The sequence below is a fragment of the Petaurus breviceps genome, unplaced genomic scaffold (assembly GCF_028583685.1).
Source record: "Petaurus breviceps papuanus isolate PSGF00001 unplaced genomic scaffold, PetGlider_PUasm1.0 185, whole genome shotgun sequence".
In the NCBI taxonomy this organism is placed as follows: Eukaryota; Metazoa; Chordata; class Mammalia; order Diprotodontia; family Petauridae; genus Petaurus; species Petaurus breviceps.
The window spans coordinates 30456595-30470627 of record NW_027185797.1 but is presented as its reverse complement, the minus strand read 5'-3'; the positions used below and the strand labels follow the sequence as shown (position 1 = coordinate 30470627).

Sequence of the window (14033 nt, the reverse complement as noted above, 5' to 3'; positions counted from 1 at the left end):
TCTGGATTCAGTCAACGGGCCCCACTCGAGGACCTAAAGGGCCACAGGTGGCCTTGAGGCTGCAGGCCCCCCTCCCAAGTTAGTCTTCACCACCCTTCAGTTAATTTGCATATACTTGGGGCTTATTTATTTGTTCAGTTCTTCATTCATGGGTCTACATGGTCTATTCCCCAAGGAAAATGCAGCCTCCTCAGAGGTGAGGACAACTGACTCTGGCTTTGTCTAGACCCATGTTTTCATCAGTACAGGAACTCCCGGGGAGGAAATCCCCCTTCTTATCCCAGTCTAACACATGAGGAAACAAAGGCAGAGACTGGGAATGTCTTGCCCAAGGTCACTCAGCTGGCAGTGTCTGGGGCCCAGCCTGAAGGCAGATCTCCCACTCCACGCCCAGCTCCTTTGTCTGGGACAAGCCACCTTCTCTCCTCCTCCCAAACCTGGTGTCTTCAGGTGTGAAAACGGCAGGTTGGACAAGACTAGCTTGGCGCCTTTGAGGCTCTCCCAGGGCATGATTTGGAATGACATTAATCCCTGTGAGACTGACATCAGCTTCTTTCAAATTCTGACATTGAAGTGAATTGACTTGGGCGGCCTGTTCCCAGGCAGTGGACATCTGGACAAAGGCCTCACTGCCCTTTATGTGTCAGGGAGGGAAAAGCCTGGGGTGAGTGAACAGTGGTTAGAGCAGAGCGCGGGGTGTCCCGGGCAAAGTAAATCAGACCCAGAGAAGATGGACAGAAGCTGAGCCAATGTCCAGAGGATCAAGATAGTCACACAACTTAATGCTATGTGCAGACAAGTCACGCACAACAGCTTCAAAGGGTCCCGCTAACTGCTTAAATCTCCACCACAAATTCCATCCAGTTTTGGTTAATGGGGCCACGATGCCCCAGCAGAGAACTTACGCAGGAAGGGTGACGTGCGTCGTGCCAACTGGAACGATTTCCATGGATTTGCCCCAGAACTTGTTTTTCCATCTCACATCTGAATCAAAACATCAAATGCCAGTCAGTTAGTAGGACAGAGGCCTACTCTGAAGTAACCAGACAATCAATGTACTCACTAAAGGCCTACTATGCACCCAGTGCTGGAGAGGAAAGGCCAAGGCAGGCATAACTTGTCCAGGATGTGGAGGGAGAACGCTGGTCAGACGCAAGGCTGATGGACTTAAATTCTGCCTAATTCAATGTGGTAAATATTTATTAAGTATATGCCAGGCATTGCACTAGGGGTTGGGAAGCCCACAAGCACTGATTGAGCACCTACTAAGTGCCAGGGATACAAAGGCAGGCGAAAACAGTCTCTGCCCTTAAGGAGCTCAGAGTCTGCTGGGAAGACAAAATGCAAACACCAGGTTTGTGTACATATATGTACATGTACACGCACATGTATACATACACACATACATGTATGTGTGTGTGTATACTGTGTATATTTGGTTACAGTTATATTAACAGGAAGTGATCTCAGAGGGAAGGCACTTTGCAGAGAGAAAAATTACCAGTCCTTGCCCTCAAGGAGCATACATTCTACTGGGCATGACCCTGATTCTGACTTCGATGGGGAGGAACTACAGGCCTGGCCCGAAGGAACGAGTACTTTCCCCACTGCCCCTGGGCCAGCTGCTTACAGTCACATTTGGGGCGGTGAAAGCCTAATGCCTTTTCTTTTCTCTTCCATTACCAAAAGGCAGAGGTTTCATTAATGTGCTTTTTCCCACCAACTCGGGAAAGAGTGGTCCTCCCACTAGAGAATCTGCCTGACCAAAAATTTTAAAAATGGTTTGCAGAGCAAATGAAGATTCTGCAAACAAGATCTCAGGGGAGAGTATTTAAGTAATTTTTCCCGACTTCAGGAGCATTTTATTCAATGTGCAATTTAGTCAATATGCAAACTAAAAAGCATTGCTGTTTATCCATTAAAGCAAAGGACTAGACTCTGGGGACAAGCAGCCTAATTCTTGTTATTATGTGTACTTGCAAGTAATAGAGAGATGCTGCTTTTAAAGTCTTCTAGTCCCAATTTTTCACTCGCTCAGCCTCTCTGTTTTTCACCCCCTTGGGAGGCTTTCATTTTCATATACTCTAGGCTGGGAGTAAAGGATTTGGAGGCTGAACATGACGTCAGGAAGATCTGTGTACAATCTCACCCCAGACACCAGTCATCAGGTCATCCTGAGCCTCAAACAACTCTGTGACCAGAGATTACGGACAAGTGATGGGCTGCTTGGACGGAGGAGTTCCTTCATCAACAAAACCAAGGGCTCTTGTGGAAAGGATAGGGGAGGAGACTCTCAGAAGAAGGGAAGAGAGCCGACCTCTCGAGTACTACTTTATCCAAACCCTGTACTCCACAAAGGAACGACGGTATGAGAGAATGGTGCCTTGTGTTTAGAGTCAGAAGGTGTGGGTTGGAATCGTGGCTGCCACTGTCTCTTTATGTGACCTTGGGCTTCATCCCACATCTGTCCAATGAAGGGGTTCAGGTCCATCCCAATTCTCAATCTACAATCCTATTGTTTCTGAGGATTTGTTGATAGGAGCTGCCAAGCATACAATCAACAATGCAGAGATAGGGGAAACCCGGTTTATTATGCTCAGAGTACAGACATCACTGAAAAAAATCAATGAGCCCAGAACACAAGTTTCTGCAACCTTTATATAGGTTTTGTTTCCATAAGCAGGAGGGGAACAAGGGGAATTTTACAGAAAGCAGAAGGTAATTATGACCACGTCAGAGGATAGCCGGCAGAAGGGGAAATCAGGTTAAACAGGAAGCTAGCTGGCTAACGCCGGAGCCTCAGCTGCATTCTTAAGCTTGAATTTGCAGAAAGAGCAGGAACTAACCAGTTCACCCCAAGCTCTCTAGTTGACGTCAAGGTTTGGTTTTGAAGACTCTAGCTAGTTATGTGACCTGTTCATTTTAAATAACTGGTGTTAAGAAACTTGAGCCAGAAATTCTTTTTCTGATTTGACGTCAAGAAAAGGGCTGATATTTCCAGAAGAGGAGGTCTGAGAAAAGAAGAGCTGTTCTTCTTTCTAAAATAGAAAAGGATCCTTAGGAGTTTCTTACTCCTCTGGGTGTCATTTTCCTTATTTGTGAAGTGTTGGTCAGAACTGCAGCCACCCAGAGACAGGGCGAGGGTCCTCAGTCCTGCATCGGAAGCACTCTCGATTCTCTGCCTTCTCGCAAGTCACTGCCCGGAGGCACCTTCCTTGGTTCTCCCAATTCTAACCCTCTCTCCTAAGGGCTGACATCTCTCTCACCCCTAGGCAAATGTAGGCTGCTTGAGGGCAGGAACTCTTCAGTTTGACTCATGTATCCAGGAACAGTGCCCAGCACACGGCAGGTGATAAGGAAAGTTTGCTGAATCAAACCAAGATCATCGTAAGTTGTTTCTGGAAGGACAGGGCAAGGCACGAGAGGCTTAGGTGTTTAGTCATTCAATTCATTTGGACAAGCCCATTCTGCAGGTTGTCCAAAGCCTTGAGTAACAGAAGCTGCCACAGATACAATCTCACCTGAAGAGCCCTTGGCCTGGAGGCGAGATAAACCCACACACATCCAGCAGTTAAAAGAACATGATCATGGACCCAGGCAAGAAGCCCAGAATGTCCAGGGTACAAGTTCAAAAACAGAGAAGCTGGTCACTGATGGTGCTGGGGACTGGCCATGGAGTCCCAGGACCTGAGTTCAAATCCTGACTCTGCTAGTTAGCCTTGGAAACTTTAGATCCCCTATAGTCTGATGGGTTTTGGGGGGTGGGAGGGGGATGGAAGAAGACACCCAAAGACTGAGCAAAGAGAGTAGAGATCAGTGAGGAGGCCAAAAGGGAGAGGGTGTCTCAGCCCAGGCCCAGACTCCAGCCACAGTCACTGGCTTCTTTGCTCTACAGCATTTCTTGTGGTACCAACTCAAGGGTTCTCTGCCATCTCCAAGTAAAGGGAGGCACAAAGAGCTGCATACAGAGACTGTCACATGGATATTAAGTTGATCATTGGTGATCACAACCTTTTCACAATGGGCTCCTGCTCTGGGGCCTTGAAGAGTTCTCTCCTCCCTGCAGGCCTTTGGGAATGAGAGAATTCATCACTCTTGGTGGGGCAGGCGGAGGTTTTAATGTTTCCCTCCTCAAGCCTGGGATTTCATCAGAAGAGGGAAATCCTGATATGGAAAAGCTCTCCTTAAGCCAGACTCATCACCTTGGAGAGAGGTTTGGGGGCTTGCCTGGGCCACAGAGCCAGCACGTGCCAGGGGAGTATTTGAACCCGGGCTTTCTGACACCAAGGCCAGCATAGGCCACACTGCCTCTGGCACAGAAAACAGAATAAGGCCTCAGTCAGAGGGAAGGGGGCCCAACAAAAGCCAATAAGTGACTGGCAAGTCAGGGAACTCTCTATGCTCCCGAATCCTACATTTGGGAAGGCTACTTAGACAGAAAATAAAGGCTAGGAGGTCTCTGCTGGTGAGCCCCACAGAGGGGCTCAGAGCCCCCCCAGCCATTCTGCAGCAGTTAATGACCAGCTTGACCTTCCTCTTTGGCCCTGAAGAGTTGGCCGCTGTGACATACAACAGAAAAGCCACATTACCTTGCCAGAACACGAAGTTGGCAGACTCTGCATGACAGGCTGAGATTGGCGGGTGGTGGCTGACCTGGCGGAGACAAGGAGAGAAGGAGACAGTCAATCACAGTGGAGTTTCCTTTGCCTCCACCTCCCTGCTCCCTCACCGACTGCCACCATCTTCTTCCTTCAGAGGACTGACCAGTGTGGACTGGCCCAAGGTGAGTCATTCCAGGTGCTGGCAATGGTGAGAAGTGGACAGGGTGGGGTGCAAGGGCCCTAGGGTCATGGCTTTGGAGCTGGAAGGGCCTTCAGGGCCTCAATCCTCCCCACCATTTTGCAGATGAGGAAACAGGCCCAACAAAGCTGTAACTTGCCCAAGGTCAAACAGGGAGTGAGCATCAGAAGTGGGATTCGAACTCAGAGCCTCAGCCTCCTGAGTCAGGATTCTTGCCACTGAACCATACAGCAGATTTTAATTAAACGAACACCAATTAACAATCAACACGTACTATGCCCAGGCACTATCAGGGACACGACGCAAACTGAAAGTCACCGTGATTCAGTAACTATCTGCATGTAAATTTAGAGGGATCCCTCCCTGTTGGAAACTATCCCGTAGTGACTTTGTACATCCCTTCAGTATTTTTTTTTTTCAGTTTAACAAGCATTTATTTTCTCTCCCTCCCTTCTCTCAGGCTGAAAAAAACTCCTTATAATAAATACGGAAAATTAAGCAAAAGCCCTGCACCCCTTGGCCATGTCCAAAGCTGCACGTGCCCTTCATCAGGCCAGGCAGGGTGCGCAATGGTTAGAGTGTTAGCTTCCAAGTCAGGGAGACTTGGGGTCTGAGTTCTTTCTGTGACCCAGCTGGGCTGTGGGATCTGGGAGAAGGCCCTGATCCTCCCAGGGCCCTACCTACTGAACAGCCCAATCGAGCCTCAAGGACAGAGGCTTTGGTCTGCACGGACACAGAGGTGAACCCCAAATCTAGGCCACAGGAGACATTTCCACGAGCTGTTGTGGCTGAAAAATCCACTGCCCTGAAGCCTTTCAAACATAGCTCCCTGGGCACCCTGGGACACAGACACATGGTCCATTGCCAGGCTCATGATGGGTGCTTAGGGGGCCTTGTGCTCCACTCATCCAACTGTCTAAGGTCAAGGTGTGAGAGCACAGCAGTGTGGAGGACAGGAAAAAGAGGAAAACCTCAGCAATGGCCCCCCCATCTTGGAAACCCCTGGAACGGCCCCAAACGACGGTCACAGCCCACTTATGTGTTGCTGGCAATAACGATAACCATTCACTTTCTTCTCTGCCTTAGATCATCTGAGCATGTTACAAAAATTAACCCTTTCTGAGCCTTATAACCACACTGTAAAGTCTATGGTGTCATTATCCCATTTTACAGATGGGGAAACAGGTAAAGTGCCTTTTCTAGGCTCACACAGCTAGTAAGTGTCTTAAGTGGGATTTGAACCCATTTTTAAAAGCCAGCTCCCAAGCTTGGAATCCTATGCCTGGCCTCTGCCTGGAGAACTTCCTTCAAAGCTCACCTCAAGAACTCCCATTTCTCTGGTTACCTCCCATTTATTTTCCCAGGGACATGCTGGGTGGTTGAAGGCCACAAACTCCCCCAGAAGGATGTAAGCTCCTCGAGGGCAGGGGCTGTGCTGTTTTTGTCTTTGCCCAGAGCCTAGCACACTCTGGCACCAAAGCAGCCCTAAAATACTGTGCATACTTGTTGGACTGAATTCAATTTTCACCTGGAAGGTTGTAAACCAGTGTCTAATCTGCGAGTAATTAAGAGACTACAGGAACAGGCAAGTAGGAACTCACTCGCTTTTCTGGTAGAAAATCATTATTTCTGTTTTATTTACTAATGAAAAGGATAAAGAGCAAATGGTGGCCTGATGACTTTCTCTCCAGTATCTGCCTTCTCACCAAATAGCGCCTCTCCTGCTAATTAATGTGTCATTCCTGGTCTAAGCATGAATTTGTGTACAATGTGTATTCTAATACTGTTTTCTTGTGTGATTCTAAAACCTCCCCATACAACGCTGCCTCCATCCATCTTTCTGTATCCCAACAGGCAGCAGACCCATTTTTTACACAAGTATTGATACCCCAACTCCTAGGATGATCTGAGGAAAAAAGGGTGGCTTTGACTGGGGGGCCCCAGAACCAGGCAGTCTGATTCTCACATCAGGACACGGTATGTGGCAGAGTGCTGCAAAGGGAGCCAAGCCCTCCCAGAGAAGTAAGTCTCTCTGTCTTTGGGGGCTGTGTTCCTGCCTGGGCTTTGGACAGTAAGACCAACAACGCGATAGAAATGTTGTTTGGTCATTCAGTCACGTCCAACTCGTGGCCCCATCCGTGGACCGCATCCAGGGGTTTTCTTGGCAAAGATACCAGAGTGCTTTGCCATTTCTTTCTTTAATATATAAAATACTGCAAAATAATTTCCAGAGGAACAGAGCATTAGAGACTAATGCTCTATTAAATAAGTCATTAAATAGATGCCAATGGAACATTTAAATAGGGACAACTCTCTCTGCCTTCTTACTAAGAAAGGCGTTTCCCTGGGCACTGGATGGCTTGGTCTCTTCAGAGGACTGCCCAGGGAAGTGGACTAGCAGTAGCAACTATCATCAGACCCTGGCTTCCCAGGCACAGACCGTCCTGGCAGGCATTCGCTTCTAAGAGATAGATGCCCCAGGTGTCTGAGAAGAAAGGCAGGCCACTCGCCTTCTGTCCATCTTTCTGTGGCAGCAGCTAAGCTTAGGACATAGTGCCTGGCAGCATGGGAGGGGCTCAGTAAATGCCCTTTTCCTTTCTTCCTTCTGTGGGTCCTGTTTCCTGAAAGCTGCCCCCCAAAACCAGACTTCTCAGCAGCTAGGGAATGTCATCTACAATTGGACCGCCAGGGGGCTACACTCAAGTTGCTGGCCAGGGGGGGTTTTCTCCCTGATTTTGAATTCCATCTATCAGAGTGGTTTTATCAGGGTGTCCAGCAAGTCTGCAGAGCCCCTCCCAAAGGCTGTAATAGCCCCACTGCATCCAGAGGGTGCTCGGCCTACAGACTTTTCACCCACCTCTCAATTTCCTGAATTCTCAGGGCTTTTTATGGAACTGGGAGGCTGGCTTCTGGTTTAAAAGGACCAATAGCTCTGTCCCTCCAACATGGAGGTAATCTGTCCTCTGCCAAATGTCCACCAACTTCATTCAGAAGACTCATGCAACTGAATTTTCAGTGGGCTCCCTTTGCAGTAGTCTGCCGTATGCAACGTCTGGTGCTAGAAGCAAAAACGGCCTGGTTCTGGGGCATCCCAGGAAAAAGCCTTGGTTTGTTCAACGTGCTATTAACTGCCCCCTCCCCAGAAAGGCTTTGCCCAGTGGGCTCCTCCCTCCCCTCAGCTCCTTCTTCAATTAAGGGAAGGGATTCTAGAATTGCTTGGAATCCACAATGTTCAGCTCTAGTAACAACGCCCGAACAAGGGGCTGCAAGCTCTGGTGGTCTCCGGGCCCAGCCTCCCCTGCTGCTGAGGTTGGGGGGTGTGATAGTAACAGCATTTAAAGATTCCCCTGTATTGGCTTGGTTTTTCAAATTGATTGTGTTAAAACCCAGAGCTTGTTAATCCCACCTGTGGGATGGACTTGTTGATGTGAAAAGAGAGTCCTGAACTGGGAGGAGCTGGTGACATAGATTTGGAGAGACAAGAGAGAGGCAGAAGAACTTTTTTTGGAAGCAGCACCTCGTGGAGAGAGAGAGACTAAGAGAATTGCTGGTGGCCGCTTTGAATTGCCCTGGACTTTTGAGACCTGCCCCCTGAGCTGCCAAGGACTGAGGAGACATGGCTGTTTTGCCTGTTTTTTGTCTGTCTGTTTTGATGTTCTTTTGCCAGATTTGTCCACTGGTGAAAGACTGTTCTGTTGTTGAAGAAGTCCTGGAACCTGGCGTTTAGTTAAGAAGCCCTGAGACTGTCCTGCAGACAGAGAGTGAATACTGTCCACTGGTGAAGGACAGTGCTGTTGTTGCAGGGGTCTGGGAACCTTTCTGTTGGTTCAGAAGCCCTGAAGAAGGATTTTCTTGTTGTATGTTTACAGAAATCCTGGGAGAGGGTTTTGCTAATGTTTTCAGGGGTTCTAGGACTGTTCTACAGACAGAGGATGAATTAATGAAGGGACTGGCAATGTATCTTGTGGCCTTGCTAAGCCTTGTCTCCCTAGGAACTAAGATTGCTGAGAACCTGCCTCTTGTCAAAATGAAGAAAAGACCTCCATTTGGGTATTAAGTGCTGTGCTTAAACTTGATGTAACTCTGGGGTAGATTCAATTGTGATCCAGGGGTAGGGAACTTTCGACCTTTTTGTGTTCTATGGTTGAACAAATGAATGTACTTTACTTATGTTTGGAAACTAATCTCCATTTGAGAAGAGGGACTTTGTGGTGGACTAAATGGAGGTACAGCCTAGGGGTGGAGTAGTATTTAGACCAGGGACTTTGTAATTGATTGAATGATTGGAAGGTCCTGGGGTGGGGTAGTCCTTGGAGATTATTTAATCACACTTAGTAAATGCTGTATTTTGAATGATGTCATGTTTTGACCTTCTCTGTTCTTGGTTTGTCACTGAATAAAATGGAGAACCCCTATGCTGGTATTTTGAACCCCGGGAAGTTGCCTTTCCTTGGCATGGCATTACAGGGGGCAGCTGCTTCTTAGGCTCCGTGCCCCACGTCAGCACTTGTATTAGCATATACAGAATGAAGGCTGGTTTGTGGGGAGGGAGACCCCAACACTCAGAGGCCTCTTGCAGAAGGTGGTCCATGAGCTGAAGTCTGAAGGAAAGGAGGAATTCTAAGAGGCCGATGTGAGGGGCCATTTCAGGCACTGGGGATGTCGGGCCGTGCACTGACTGGGGGGCTGTGCATGGGGACAGTCCAGAGGCTGGTGTGGCTGAACATGAAGGGAAATCACACATGATGGGGCCTGAAGAGGTCGGACTGGCCCAGATTATGGCCACACCACTGGCCAGACTCCGTTCTCAGCAGTTTGTTTGGGGTCCATTTCTCAGTCCTAAAGACAAAGTGATGCATTTCTGGCCCCAAGGACTCCTGTGATTCCCAGGTGGAGAAGGTGGCTAGGGGCTGACCTCGGAGGCCCAGCGTCCTGGCCTCCAGTGGCTCTCCTTCCATGGAAGTGCCTTCCCCTATCTTGTCTCAGGCCAGATTGGACTCAAGTCGGGTTGCTATTTTTAGCTGCCAGTTCCAGTTTTAATGCACACACTGCTATGGAAACCCAATCACCCCACCTTTTTAAGTCAGTTATTAAAATAAAAATTATCAAATGGGAATCTGACTCAATTTCCCTTATTTCTTTTAATTTTGAAAAATTAAATTTGAAAACCCCACCATTTGAAAAAAAAATCCAGCCATACCCCAAAGAGATGACAACCCTAAGGTTCCCAAGGTTTCTGAGACTGGCAGCTATGGGACATGAAACCCTGGGTTCAAATCTAGTCTCAGATACTTAATAGCTGTGTGACCCTGGGCAAGTCACTCATCTGGTTTGTCTCTCCTCATCTGTAAAATGCAGGTGACAATCACAGCTCCCATGTCCCTGGGTTGTTGTGGGCATCAAATAAGAGATTTGTAGAAATGTTTAGCACATAGAAGGGGCTAAATAAATGTTTATTTCCTTCCCTTCTCTTAACTATTTTGTTTTTCATTTTTAGTTGTGTTCAACTCTAAGTGCCCCTATATGGAGTTTTCTTAGCAAAGATCCTGGAGTGATTTGACATTTCCTCCTCCAGTTCAGTTTACAGATGAGGAAACTGAGGCAAACAGGGCTAGGTGACTTGCCCAGGGTCACACAGCTAGTGTCTGAGGTTGGATTTGAACTTAGCTCCTCCTGACTCCAGGTGCTGCGCTCTAACTACTTTGTCACCCAGCCGTCCTATGTGACACAGGACAGGTGACTTAATCTCTCTGGGTCCATAGCTCCTGCAGGCCCCTTTCAGCTCCAAATCCTTGGTTTTCTGATCCTATGAATTTGGATCTGAAATCCCAGCTCTTGCCTATGTGACCTCTGGGAGGTCACCTAGCCACTTGAGGCCCCTTAAAAATGAGGGAGCCTGTGCAGAGGGCCTCTGGGGCTCCTCCTGCCTCCAGCATCGCATCTGGGCTCCTTTCATCAAGGAAACAAAAAGCCTGCTGGCGAGGAAGGGCTGCCAAGGGAGGAGAAATCAGCCCAGCTGCGCCTACCCCCAGAAGACGAACGGGTGCCTTTGGAAAGAGGCAAATGAAGGGATGAACCCCTTCCCAAGCACCCCAGACAGAATGAGGCACCCCCAAACAGAACGTACTGCCTTGGGGCCTGGGAATCGGCTCGTGGGATGCCGGGGGTCTCCCTGGGGACAAAGCATTTGCTCGGTAACTGATGACCGGTTAACTAAAGCGAGGCAGGCAGATGTGACAGAACGACAGTGTGCCAAGAGAGATAAAGAATATAAAGATTGCAGAGAAGTACCAGAAGACTTAGCCAAGCTGATGCAATAGGAAATCAGCAGAACCAGGAAAGCCACCCATGTAATGATGACCACGATGTCAATGGAAAGGAGGGGAGGAAACAAGGGAAATGCAAGCCTGTGTGATTATCCCGATCCAGCTCAGCCGAGAGGAGCTAGGAGGGCACCCCTCCCTCCCTGCTGAGGACGTCACATGTGGCTGAGGCACTCATTAGGAAGTCCCACAATTGCTGCTAAAATTAGCGTCCACTGATTACAGAGGAAGGTTGTTACTAGGAGCTGGTGGTCCCCACCCCACACTTCTCTCGTCTCTCAAGTTTAGTTTTTGATTTTTGCCTTTTGGAGGGCAATTGGGGTTAAGTAACTTGCCCAAGGTTACACAACTAATTATATTTGTGTGTGTGTGTGTTAAGTGTCTGAGGCTGGATCTGAACTCGGGTCCTCCTGACTCTGGGGCCGGTGCTTTACTCACCTAGCTGCCCCAAGTTTAGTTAATCAGGGACCTTTGCTATTTGGTTCATTAGTGCCTGCATTTGGCTTTATTTCCTTTGAGGGGCTATGGCCTGGTAGGTGGTACCTGTGGAAGGGTTCAAATGTTCTCTTCAAACTACCCGGGCAAACACGCCTTGTGCCTTTCAGAACTCGCTCAATAGCTTTAACCCAGAAGGAGCTCTTTCCCTCTCCCTGCTCAGGAAATCGGACAGTATTAGCAGGAGCTAATGGACTGGGGAGGGGAGAAGGGAGAATTGAGGCCTTCCTCTAAAGTAGAAGCAACAAAATTACCCTAAATGCTTCAAAGTTGGGGAAGAGGGGACCATGGCTAACTCAGATGACACTCAGTGGGAGCCTGAGGGCCGCCTGGCAGGCATCCCGCAATGCCTTCCTCCCCAAACCCTCCCAGCTGTGGGTTTCATCATCATCCTCAGCAGCAGCAGAAACAGAAACAACCCTACCTGTTCTGAAAAAAACTGGAAGCCCTTTTCCTCATGGATACATTCATAAGTCTCTCCGAGCACTGGGTTGAAGGGTTTGCTCCCTGCTCGGAAGTAGCTGGACGCGTAGGCAGACACCGCAAACGCCGCCACGTATACCTGGGAACGGGCAGAAAGAAACACCATCAATTCACCAAGCAGGCTTAGTGGCCGGCTGGGCAGCACAGGGCCTGGAGACAGGAAAACCTGGGTTCAAATCCTACCCTGGGTCCTCAGTAGCTGTGTGACCCAGGGAAAGTACCGTAAGCATACTTGGCCTTCGTTTCCTAGTCTATAAAATGGGGATAATAACACCTTAGTCACAGGGCTGCTGTGAGGATAAACGACATGTTTGTAAAGCATTTTGTAAACCTTAAAGCCCTGAGTCAATGCTAGCTATTATTGTGAACAAGCACTCATTGAGCTCCCACTGTAAGGTTTAACAAGGTAAAAGTTCTGTTTGGCTGTAGGGGCCAGTGACAATTGCCAGTGAGTCATCGGTTATAGATTTAAAGTGAAACCACCCCAGGTCCAACCCCCTCTTTTTGCAGGTGAGGAAATGAAGGCAATCATAGATGAGGCCAAAGACACACAGCTGGTTCATGTCTGACTCTAACCTGGTAGTGGGGTGTTGGAGGACCTGAGCTCGAATCCCACTTCCCATGCAGAATGGTGTCAGGTCCTTCTGTAAAGTGTGTGTGTGTGTGTGTGTGTGTGTGTGTGTTGGGGGTGGGGGGGAGGTCAAAAACAGCCCTCCAAGCTTTAGACAGAAGATTCTGTGATCCCTGACCTAGTGCGGGAAGGGACCAGGCAGACCAGCATGAAAACGTGAGACAAAGGAGTAAGGGAGGGAGAAAGAGTCCACAGCTGGGGGATTAGAGAAAGCCAGAAGAGGAGACACCTGAGCTAAGCCTTTTAGGAAAAAAGGACGTAGGGAAGAAGGTAGATGAAGGGAGAGTGCATCGTAGTGTGTGTGAATGTCCAGAAATGGGAGGTGGGGCTCTGACTTTGGGGAGGAGCACGAAGGTCAGTTTGGCTAGAGAGGAGCCAAGTGAAACAGGACTGGGAAGTTGGCTGGGAGCCAGATTGGGGGGTGAGGCAGGGAGAGAGCTTCTGGGCCAACCTAAGGCAATAGGGAGCTATGGAACGTCTCTGAGAGCAGGAGAGCCCAGCGACAGGGCCAGGAAGATGGATGAGATTGTTATTTAGTGGCTAGCAGACACACTAGCCAGGTTAAAATAGAGCCCTGCTTTAATTTATAGAAAAAGAAATATCAGGATTGAACCGAATCAGGTTCAAACACCTCTCAATTCAGCAGACAACCTAATTCATCAAAAATCCCATTAAAACCTCCTTTTCCTTCAGTCAGAGCAGATGGTTTGTGTTTTAGCTCCTTCCTCCCTTCGTGCCTGGGCTCCAGGGGAAGAAATAACGTAACACGGACATTTCTACTGCACCCTGAGGTTTGCCAGGCTCTTTAGACACCCACAACGCAACAAGTCACAGGTCATTAATGAGGCCAGGGCAGAGATCTCACAGGGCCCCAGAAGGGGCTCGAAGGCCACCCTGCCCCTAATGAGCAAACGTTCAGGAACCTTAACAAGCACCAGCTACTATCACGAGGGGCATAGCTTATGGGACGTGCTCAGGGGCTTTCTGACACTGGTCCCGTGCTCTAATTACTATGGTGGGCTGCCTTTGGAAGAAAAGAAGCCCAGTGACAAACTGAATTAGAAAAATCAATGGTTGGCTATTTATCATGCAAAGATTAAATGAGGTATTAACGTAAAAATTTTCCTCCTCCTCCCCCTCCCCCCTCTTCCTTTCTCCTCCTCCCCTCCTACTCTGCCTCCCTCCCCCCCCTCTCCCCTCCCCCCTCCTCCTTTCCCCTCCCCTCCTCCCCTCCTTCTTTTCTTCCCCCTCCCACCTCTCCTTCTCCCTCCTCCTCACCTTGTGTACTTAGGTCTAAAGTT

The 14033-nt window shown here is 48.8% G+C and overlaps 1 protein-coding gene across 8 annotated transcripts in view; it reads right to left on the bottom strand.

Moving 5' to 3' along the window:
• Positions 1-14033, bottom strand: part of OSBPL3 (oxysterol binding protein like 3) — a 146336-nt gene that overhangs the window by 13783 nt on the left and 118520 nt on the right. For all 8 annotated transcript variants that reach the window (XM_069088697.1, XM_069088696.1, XM_069088693.1 and 5 more), the window contains 3 exons: positions 12043-12180; positions 4590-4653; positions 906-984 (listed from right to left, as the gene is read on the bottom strand). In XM_069088697.1, coding sequence (XP_068944798.1) covers positions 906-984; positions 4590-4653; positions 12043-12180 — 281 coding nt within the window. The remainder of the gene's footprint in view (positions 1-905; positions 985-4589; positions 4654-12042; positions 12181-14033) is intronic.